Source organism: Pogoniulus pusillus, chromosome 41 (assembly GCF_015220805.1).
Source record: "Pogoniulus pusillus isolate bPogPus1 chromosome 41, bPogPus1.pri, whole genome shotgun sequence".
Lineage (NCBI taxonomy): Eukaryota > Metazoa > Chordata > Aves > Piciformes > Lybiidae > Pogoniulus > Pogoniulus pusillus.
Window position 1 is genome coordinate 6,051,185 of NC_087304.1, and position 10,303 is coordinate 6,061,487.

The window sequence follows — 10,303 nt, forward strand, 5'->3', positions numbered from 1 at the left end:
GTCCCAGCAAAGAAGCCCAAGCAGGGAACATCCACATGTTTATTGGCTCTTCAAACCACCGCGGCTCCAGCCATTGCCCTACAGACACATTCACAGCTTGGGGACCCCCTCTGGCCCCCTAAAACCTCGGCAGTTTAGCCCCCTAAAGCCCAGGGCTGCCGCTCCTGGGGGACAAGGGTCAGCCCTGGCTCCCCCCATGCCAGCCCTGGCAGAACCCTTTGCTCCACCCCAGCGCCCACCCTCCGCTTCAGCCCGTGCAGTATTTACAGCCTCTGTGTGCCCAGAGCCCCAGCCCTGAGCAACCCCTCCCCCATCCCAGCACTGTCCTCCCTCAGCTCTCCCAGGCCAGTGGTGCAGGATGGGGTTTCAGAGGACCCTTCCCACCCTCTCCCAGCATCCTCAAACCTCTGGCATGAGCCAGGACCTGCTGCCCGCGGCAACAATCCCCCCCCCGCCCCGAGCCCACTCATTCCAGCCCCCTCCCAGAGTCCTTTAGCACCATTTTCTCCCTCCCACCCCCGTCCCAGACAGATGTTCACTTCCAGAGCCGGAATTAATGAACCTCTCAGAAGTGTCAGCACCTGCGTTAGAGAGAAAAACAGAGTCAAAAGTGCTTGGAGCTGCCCAGCTGCATGGGCTGGGGGGGGGGGAGGGGGGGGGCAGAGTCTCCCTAACCCCCTCCCCCCCAGCCTCCTGGGCAGGAGCAGGGTCCCATGCCAGGGGATCCCGCACACGTCTCAGCTGGCTCAGGACTGGTGTGGCCATGCTCTGCCACATCCTCCTGCCACTACGATGCCAACAGCAGCCCTGTCCTCATGTGTGTCCCCCTCCCCCGCGTCGGAGAGGGACCTCGAGGTTACAGATCCCCCACAAACGCCGAGCTGGGTCGGGCGCAGGGAGGCCACAGGGGCTCAGTCTTTAAACCTCCTGCTGGCTTGCATCTTCTTGTAGTAGTGATCGACCTCGGGGTCCGCCTGCCCGTCCCGCTCCGCAGGCTTCCTCCGCAGCGTGGACTCTCGGCTGGCCGCGCCCAGCAGCCCCTCAGCGGGGGCGTCCCCCCGTTCCGCGCCCCCTCCCGCTGCCCCCGGGATGGCGGCCAGGCTGCCGTAGCGCGGCTCGTCCTGCTCCATGTCGCTGATGGAGGAGCCCGGGGAGACTCCGGCGCTCTTGGCTGGGTGGAAGCCGCGGAAATCCTTCCCCATGTCACCCAGCTCGTAGGCATCCGACCCCTCCGGCCCCTTCAGCCCCGATTTCCACTCCCAGGGCCCGTTGCCGGCGGAGAGGTGGACCACGGGGTGGTGGGGTGCGTGGGCATCGATGGTGATGATGCTGGAGCTGTCCCGCTCAGAGGGCGAGCGGTACTGCGAGGAGTCGGAGCTGGTTGAGGACGAGGAGGTCTCCGAGTGCTTGGGGGTGACAGAGACCATGCCCTGCTGCTTGGACATGGCGATGACCTGCATCAGGCGCGGGGGGTTGGCCACCCGCTGTACTCCCCCCTTCTCTGCCACCATCACCCACTTGGCCCGCACGGCTGCCCCGCTGCCCGCGGGGCCGCTGGCACCGGCCTGGCTCTCCTCGGGGATGTGCACCAGCTGCGAGGCTCCCGGCCGGGGCTGGATGAGGACGCGGGGACCCATAGCTGCCCGCTCGGCCGAGCGCGCCTGCACCGTGGGGTAGAGGGAGGGGGGGACGTCCTCGCTGGCATCCCCGGTGCCCTGGCCGGGTGCTGCCTCCTCTGCCAGCGTCATGCTCCGTCCCTCCAGCGACTTCTGCTTCCACTCGGTGATGAGCTGCTTGGAGCGGGAGGCGTCCACGGGGACGTGGATGGTCATGTGTCGCCGTGCGGGGTCGTCCATGGACGGGGTGTTGACGCGGGGCAGGGTGTTGCTGAAGGTCACCATGTTCTCCTTGCCCATGGGGCTACGGGGGGCCAGCAGGTCCACGTCCACGCTGGCCCTCTTCAGGCTGCCCAGAGAATTCTTCTCCCGTGACACTGGCCGCGCCACCTCCTCCAGCCGCGTCTGCGGGTTCAGCTCGTCGGTGCTCACCGACTTGTTCTGGTGGTAGACGGAGTCATGGCCCCGCTGTGTCAGTGCCCGCAGCGCATCCTTGGCAGGCACCGGCGCTGGCACCCTCTCCGTTGGGGCACGGAAGTTGCCCACGGCGTGGTAAGCCTGAGGGAAGAGGAGCACGGGGTCAGTCCAGCCCCGGGGACCGTGGCCCATGCCAAGCACCCTCCTCTTCCTCCAAAGCCACCGCAGCCACACCCATATGAGCACCTACCAGGTAAGCAGCGATGCCAGAGCCGATCAGGAAGCCCACGTAGACGTCGGTGGGGTGGCTGCGGTACTGCGTGATCTGGGTCAGACCACAGATGCCAGCAGCAATGGCAAAGGCGAAGACCAGGATGGGCTTAAGGAGTTTGGTGCTGTCCGAGATGATGGAATTGAAGTACATCTGGCGGCAGGGACAGGCTGTTAGTCACAGCTCCTGGCACCGGCGCTCCCTGCCGCCACACCGCCGCAGCCTCCCCCTTCCCCAGCCTCTGGCCGCACGGCGAGCTCCGGGGTGCAAAGTGCCCACAGCTGCGAGTGCCCACATCCAAGATGGAACACGTGCTGTTGGGTAGGTGCGTGCCAGTGGCAGGTGCCCAGTGACACAGAGCTCACAGAGCCTTGGCGCTGGCACACGCAGGGCCGGGAGCTGGGCGGTGCCGGGAACTCACCGATACGTAGACGGCAGCGAAAGCTGAGAGCGTCGCATGCTGGGACGGGAAAGTCTTCCTGTGGGGGAGACAGGAGGGATGGTTTGGATGGGGCAGGAGGGTTGGCACAGCAGCACAGGGCCCCTCCTGGCACATACCGGGCAGAGAGGATGGCATGCTTGTCCGTGCCCGAGCAGATGTCCTGGGTGATGTAGGGGTTGGCATCGCAGGGGGTGCCCAGCAGGGTGTAGTTGGGCTTGCAGACGGTCAGGAAGAAGGGCGCGTGGTAGCCGGTGGCCAGCTGGATAATGTCTGTCACCAGGGCTGTGGCACAGAGCCCGAACACGTGGACACCTGAGGACAGCCGCAGCAGGGTGCCAAGTCACCTTCTGTCCTGCCTGGGCACCCACTCAGCCCCAGGGCACCCACAAGCGCTGGAATGAGTCTCACATCACCTCTAGGTGGGGCTCTGTGTTCCTGCTGTCACACCTGGGGAGCCTCTACGCCCCCTCCCTTGCCCCCCAGCCCCTCGGGGCAGCCCCGGGCAGGGCTCCTGTGCCGTGACGTACCCACAAACCTTACGGTGCGGCGCAGGAAGGAGTTGAAGTTGCAGCCGCCGGCGTTGATGCTGCCCTCGGCCCCGGCGCGCCCCTTCAGCCGCGACTGCAGGCAGTAGACGATGCCCTCCCCGACCATGATCTGAGGAGGAAGCAGAGGCTCAGGGGGTGCTGCCTCACTGAGGATCAGGGGGTCCAGCTTGTTGGCGGTGCCACCCCGCTGATGCAGGGCATTGTCAGGCTCCCTGCACCAGTTCCCCAGGTGCTGCTGGCACCCCCAAGCCTGGGCTCCGGGCAGGTTCCATCCTCTCAGCCCCTCCACGTGGGAAGATGCCCAGGACGCACCGAGGCAGCAGGCGCGGCGAAGGCCAAGCTGAGCAGCATCAGCAGCGGGATGAGCTCCTCGTTGGTCTCCACGTAGGGCATGGAGAGGGCCCGGTCGTGGCACTGGAAGCCCACCTTGGCGGGCTTGAAGAGGTCAGTCAGCTCCAGGAAGTAGAGCGTCACGATAGAGGAGGCCACAATGGGCAGCTGGGGGGGAGGACAAGAGCGCTGGGACCACCACCCTGCCCGGTGCAGCTGGCACAGGCAGGCTGCCTGCAGCAGGGGAAGGGGCAAAGCCCCTGTCCCCTCCATGCCAGCGCAGGAGCAGGGCCCAGGGAAGCCCCCAGCCCACTCCCACACCCACCTCCACGAAGTAGAAGCAGGGCAGGAGTGTCATGCTGTCCTTGGGGGCCCTGGTCTTCTCCTTAGGGGGGATCATGGTCCTGGGGCAGACACTGGGGTCCTGCCCTGCCTGGCGGGCAGCAGTGTCACCCCCAGTCCTCATGCCCACACAGGTGGGCTCCCCCCACTGCCCCCTTGCAGCCGGTACCGGGGGCTGCCCCTCCGAGAACCTCCCAGGGGCAGGAGCCACCCTCACTCCCCCCAGGGACCTCCAGCACCCCGGGAGGGGGTGCCCAGCCGAACCGGGGGCTGTGACAACAGGTGGAGTGGAGGCTCGGCTGTCGCGACAGACAGCCACTACCGCGACAGGCAGCTGCTGCACAGGGCGTGGGGAGGGGGTGTGCCGCCCGCAGAGCCGAGGCCTGGGTGGGGGGTCTCCAGGCATCCCCCCAAGGCCCCAGCCGGCCGAAACTGCCCCCTCCGCAAAAAGAGGGGGGATAGGGAGGAAGATAAGGAGGATGGAGCAAGGCGAGGGGCAGTAACGAGGCGAACAATACCGGGAGCTGCTAGCGGGGAGGCATTAACGGAGGGGTGTCACCGGGGGGAGAAGGACGGCGCCGTTACCGCCTAGGGGGCTTATGGGGCTGGAGGCGGCGAGCAATGGAGGGGAGGGAGGCTCCCGGCGGTGCCGCAGCCGCGGGCGGGGGTCGAGGCCGGGCTGGGGGCTGGGGGTTGTCGGGGAGCGTTTCTTTGTGCCTCCCGCAGCCCCCCCCCCCCTTTCCCTACCCCCGCCGCAACTCCTGCCCCCCACTCACCTCTGCTGTGGCCGCCCCGGGGTGCTGTAGGCTCGGGCTTTTGGGAGGGGGGTTGGTGGCTGCCGCGGGGCTCCCCGGGAACCGGGATGCTCCTGCCTCGGCGGAGCGCGGGGAGCGGCGGCTTCCTCCGCCCCCGCCGCCTCCTCCTCCTCCTCCTCCTCCTTCTCCTCCTCCTCCTTCCCACCGCCCCCCGCCCCGCCCCACCACTCTCGGGGCATTGAGACCCCCCAAAAAATAAGAGCCGGAGATGGGGGTTTGGAGGAGCCTCGGGTAGTATGGAGGGTCTGAGGGTCTGGGGGTGGTTCTGGAGGGAGACAAAGAGCCGGGCGGGGCATGGCCAGAGATCAGCAACGACTCCCCCCAACGCTGTTCCGAATGCCTGAGAGCTGCTCCGCACTCTCTGTGGCAGGCACAGGGAAGGGGGGGGGGGAGACCCAGGCCCTATATAACACCTCCCTGGGGCTCCATCCCTACCCCCGACCTCGCCCAGATCAGTCCTTTCTCCCCATGTGTTGGGAGAGTGGAGCCCCCTCCACACTGTGCCCCCCCAGCTCTGTAGGCCCCCACTCCCCTCACTGGTGTGTCCCACCCTGGGGCTGGAGTGACACGAGGGATGCCAGTCTGGGGCTTCTGGAAGTAGGGGTCACCCACTGGGGCTCAACTAGCTGGGAGGGGGTCACCCCTTGCCCCATGGGCCTCATCACACCCTGAGGGGCTCAGGGCTGACTCCAGGCTGGTATCAGCAGAGGAGCTCCAGAGACAGGCTGAGACCAATCTCAGCTGCAGCAACTCTCCCCAGGGGAGCAGGGGGGGTTGAGTGCAGCTCCCTTTGCCCCCCAAGAACTCACAGAGTGGAGGTCTAAACACCTCCAGTGGATCCCAGTCCTGACCAAGCCCTATCCATACTCTCCACTCCCTGTGTCCTGCACCCCACGCTCGTCTGGTGCCTCCTGGCATCACTCAGCCACCCACAGTCCGATCCGGGCTCAGCACGACCCTGCACCACCACCACCACCACCACGCTGTGCCCTCGTTCCATTTTTGGCCCTAAGTGTGTAGAAATCTCCCGGCGAATTTAACGCCTAAATCCCGAATCCCTGGAAGCTGCGATTAAACCTCTCCCTGCGGAAAATCCCCACTTTGAGCCAGAATCTGCCGCCTCGGAGCTGGCCGAGCCGCGACTCTCTCCTGCTGCTCCTGTGGGCTGGGCCCTGTCCAGCACATGGGGCAGGCAGGAAGGTGAAGCTGCTCCGGCAGGACTCTCTCATGCCAGGGGTACCTCAGCTCCTGCACCCCAGCGCCTGCCTTGCCGCTGTCCCTGGGAGCAGCTGGGGTCGGGGTGGTCCATGGGGCAGAGTGGTCCATGGGGCAGGGTGGTCCATGGGTTGGGACAGGGTGGTCCATGGGGCAGGGTGGTCCATGGGGCGGGGTGGTCCATGGGGCAGGGTGGTCCATGGGTTGGAGAGGTCTATGAGTCAGGATGATCCACGGGTCAGTGTGGTCCATGGATTGGAGAGATCCATGGGTCAGGGTGATCCCTGTGTTGGAGTGGTCTATGGGTCAGGGTGGCCCACAGGTCGGGATAGTCCATGGGTCAGGGTGGTGGGTGTGAAGGCTTGTGGTGCATGAAGATGAGGAGGATGAGGGCAAGGAAGATGAGGAGGACAAGGACAGGAAGCACAAGGAGCAGGAGGAGAATGTGCAGAGTGATGATAACGAGGAGGACGAGGTAGATGAGGCCAGGAAGATGAAGAGGATGAGGAGGGTGGTGGGATCCAGTGCCTTGCTCGGTTCCCCAGGAGTCGCACTTGGTCCCAGCTGCGGAAGCTAACCTGGCAAGGGACGAGGGCAGCAAGACCCCGAGATGGGCAGGGAGAAATGTTCTGGCCCCATCCCTGGCCCCAGCGCGGTGCCGCCGGGAGGAGGCCCGAGCAGGGGCTTTGGGCACCGGGGACGAGCCCGGGCAGGGGCCGCGGGCGGCTCCAGGGCTCGGGGACGCGCTGGGACCGCCCGGGAGCCGGAGTGGTGGCGCCGCTTAGTGGCCCCGGGGAGAAACGCAGAGGGGACTTGGAGCTGCCACGGCCACCGCCGCCCTGCCGCCGCCTTAGCACCACCTCTGCCGCTGCCACCTCCTCCTGGCCCTCCCAGGAGCTCCTCTCGGGGCAGGCCTCTTCCCTTGGGGACCCAAACCAGGAGCTGGTGGCTCCAACCGCAATGCCCTTGTCCTCGCCAGCCCCAAGGGCAAACCCATGGGGGATGCTCAATTGTCCCCGGGCGTCTGCCCGGAGCTGACCCAGCTCCCACCATCCTTCCCCGGGCAGCCGAGCAGGGTCTGTGGCCCCGGGGCTGGCTGCGGCCGCGCAGGGACACGGCCACATGTGAGCAGCCTTCACGTGCCGAGAGCTGGACTCGGTTTTGGCTTTGGACACAGCGGCGCAGAAATTCCCCGCGGCGGGTGCCAGCTCCAGCAGCTGGGCCGGGCTGTTTCCTCCCCCCTCCACGCCCTGTTCGTGCAGGCAACCTCCTGACCCCTTTTAGAAGCTGAATATTTAGAAACATTCGTCCCACGCTGCGGAAATCCCCCCCCGCCCTTCCCCGTTCCCCCTCTTGCTCTGTCCCTTCCTGCCCCCCTGCTGCCCCAAAGCAGGACTTAAAAGCCGGTCCCAGTCCAGCCCCAGTCCCGGCTGAGCAGCGTCTGCCCCACAGACCCCACGGACCCCACGGCTAAGGTACCACCAGGCTCTGCCACCGCCATGGGGCTAAGTCCCACTCCTGCCCTCGTCCTCGCTCTGCTGCTGCTGCTGCTGGGGGCTTCAGTGGATGGTGAGCGCCCCCCACACCCCGGGACAGGCAAAGGCTGGGGCAGTGGCGTCCACAGCATGGGGTGGGGGCTCCTGCCCAGCTCCCCCGAATTCCTGCCTCTGTCTATGGCTGGACACTGAGGTGGTCCATGGGGAGTGGTCTGGGGATGCCGAGGGGGGACCACCAGGGTGACTCTGCCTCATGTTCCAGCCGGAGAGGCTGGGGTGATGCCCTGCTGACCTGGACCCTCTTTTCCCTGCAACAGGGCAGCCCCGGGGGCGGATCCTGAGGGGCTACGAGGCCAAGCCCCACCTGAGGCCGTACATGGCCTCGCTGCAGCTGGACGGGCAGCACCTCTGTGGGGGCTTCCTCATCGCCGAGCAGTGGGTGCTGAGCGCTGCCCACTGCACCGAGGAGACGTGAGTGGAGTGCCCAGGGCGAGGCAGGGGGTGTCAGCGGGGGAACTGCTCCTTGCTTGAGGGGGCGCTGCTGGCCTCAGGCCAAATCCTGCTCCGCAGCCCAGGCACGGTGTTGGGGCTCTGCTCCCACCTGTGGTGAGGGCTGGGCAGGGGCTGCAGCTGCAGGACCCTGGCACAAGGAGGCAGGGCTGTCTGGCACCCTGCACCCTCACTTCTGCGTGCCCCGTGGGGCGGGCAGAGCCCCAAGTGCTGCCTCTCTTCCAGGGACGGCAAATTCTTCCAGGTGCTCCTGGGCGCCCACTCGCTGACGGAGCCGGAGCCGCACAAACGCCTGTACCGGGTGCGCGCCCAGATCGCCCACCCCGGCAGCAACATCCACAACAACAAAGACGACCTCCTGCTCCTCCAGGTGGGCTTGGGGCTGCTGAGGCCCCAGCTGGGACCTTCCACCTCATCACCCGCTGCGTGCAGCCCTACTCCTGAAGTCCCTTGGCACCCTGACCGTGGCAGGAGAAAGCCTCCAAGGCCAGGCTGGGACTACTCCGTCCCCACTGTCCCTCCTTCCCCATCCCACGGGACCGTATCCCTACTTCCCCCACCGGAAGGTGTTTGGGCTGCATCCAAACGCCTTCGTCTTCTCCACGATCCTCGCAGCTCCGAGCTCCGAGGGCTGCAGGTGGAAGGCAATGCCCTGGGGCAGCCTTGGCATTTGGGCTGGGCTCGCCGGGTGCTGAGCCGTAGTTGGACTCCTCTGACCCTGGGTCCTTTCTTGGTTGTCGGCAGCTGGAGGAGAAAGCAGAGCTGAGCACAGACGTGCAGGTGCTGCCGATCCAGCGGGAGGACAGGGACGTGGCGGCTGACACCGAGTGCCTGGTGGCCGGCTGGGGAGTCACCACCAACACCCACCGCCGGCCCGACAAGCTCCACGAGGTGACGCGCCCGGTGGTCAGCCGCGACGTCTGCAACCACCGCAGCCGCCACGACGGCACCATCACCGAGAAGATGATGTGCACCAACTCCCACAAGCTCGACACCTGCAAGGTACCGCTCACACAGGCTGGAGCCACCGGCTGCGCCCTCAGGGCGCTGGGATTGGCAGGGCAGGGGAGGAGGATGAGCCACAGCCGAGAAGAGGGTGGGCACGAATGGGGGCTGTGTGCCCAGGCTGTGTGCCCGGGGTGGTGGTTCCTTGCCCTGTTCTAAGCTTGGAGACAAGGATGAGACCACAGGCAAGACTCAGTATGCCCCAAGGGTACCCCGAGGTCTGCTGCTGGGATGCCAGGGGTCACACTGGATGTCTCTCCCCCTCCAAGTCCCCACAGAGCCAGGGGACTGGCAGCAGACGAGGGGATGCTGATGGAGACTGACCCCAACCCACAGCTCCTGCAGGTGAAACCCATGCTTGGGAGCGCCCCGGGGGTGAAGAGCTGAGTCAGGCAGGGACTCCCCCTCAGATCCAGGGTCAGGGTGGGACTGGCAGCACTGATGAGCTTTGGTCCCACAGGGAGACTCTGGTGGCCCCCTGGTCTGCAACGGGGTGGCCGAGGGGGTGGTCACGGCCGGCTCCCGTGTCTGCGGCAACTACAAGAAGCCTGCCATCTACACCCGCATCGCCCCCTACGCCGACTGGATCGACAGCGTCATGGCCTCTGCCGCTGGGGAGGAGGAGGAGGACACTCGCTGAGCCTCCCTCCTCGCCGGGCGCCTGGCTCCACACCACAGCTTGCTGCTGCCGGCACGGCCACAGCGCCCACGCTGCACGGCCGAGCACCTTGAGGCTCCCACTGCTGCCCTTTCCTTCTCCCGGAGCATCTCCTGGCACCTGGAGGGCAACTGGGCTGGGGGATTGGCACAAAAACCCCAAACGAAACAGGGGGAGGGGGTCCCCGGCCCCCGGCTCGCACAGCAGAGGGCCCAGCTGGGGGAGGATGGGGGAGGGGGGGGGCGAGAGCCTCTCCCGTGCTGGTGCGAGCCGCAGGCTTTGCTGATCCTGCCCCTAACGCTGCCTGTGTCCCACCGCAATAAAGTGATGATGACTCCTGCAGAGCTGCCAGGCTCGTGGAGAGGGTCTGCGTGGGAACCTCCTGCCCAGGGGCGTGGGCGGCACTGGGAGGAGCCGGCCAAGAGGTGGGGAAGATGCTGAGCCCTTGGGGACAGTGTGGCCAGAGTCACTCTCACACACACATCACCACTCCAGCCCATCCATCCATGCTGCTGGGGGGGGTCCCATCCTCTCCTTTGCCCCAGTTCTGCCTTGGAGCACTCTCTCCTCGGGGGGCTTGTGAACTCCACCTACCCCCCCCCCCAGCACCCCTCCTGGCCCCAGTCCCAGCAGGAGCA

At 66.4% G+C, this 10,303-nt stretch overlaps 2 protein-coding genes across 3 annotated transcripts; one reads left to right on the plus strand and one right to left on the minus strand.

Annotated features, from left to right (window-relative positions):
* Positions 1 to 522: 522 nt before the first annotated feature.
* Positions 523 to 4,874, minus strand: PLPPR3 (phospholipid phosphatase related 3). 2 transcript variants are annotated; one of them, XM_064174941.1, is made up of 8 exons: positions 4,743 to 4,874; positions 3,950 to 4,028; positions 3,607 to 3,792; positions 3,274 to 3,403; positions 2,863 to 3,058; positions 2,726 to 2,783; positions 2,284 to 2,457; positions 523 to 2,174 (listed from the first exon to the last, which is right to left on the minus strand). In XM_064174941.1, exons 2-8 carry the CDS (start codon positions 4,022 to 4,024, stop codon positions 912 to 914), a joined length of 2,082 nt encoding a protein of 693 aa, XP_064031011.1. In that variant the 5' UTR covers positions 4,025 to 4,028; positions 4,743 to 4,874; the 3' UTR covers positions 523 to 911. The 2 variants fall into 2 exon arrangements, with proteins under 2 accessions (XP_064031011.1, XP_064031010.1); XM_064174940.1 differs by having other exon boundaries at positions 3,950 to 4,057.
* A 2,528-nt stretch (positions 4,875 to 7,402) lies between these two features.
* LOC135192093 (complement factor D-like) lies at positions 7,403 to 10,007 on the plus strand. The gene is made up of 5 exons (XM_064174952.1): positions 7,403 to 7,565; positions 7,810 to 7,963; positions 8,228 to 8,372; positions 8,747 to 9,004; positions 9,468 to 10,007. The coding sequence occupies exons 1-5, from the start codon at positions 7,496 to 7,498 to the stop codon at positions 9,645 to 9,647; spliced, it is 807 nt and encodes a 268-aa protein (XP_064031022.1). The 5' UTR covers positions 7,403 to 7,495; the 3' UTR covers positions 9,648 to 10,007.
* The last annotated feature ends 296 nt before the right edge of the window (positions 10,008 to 10,303 follow it).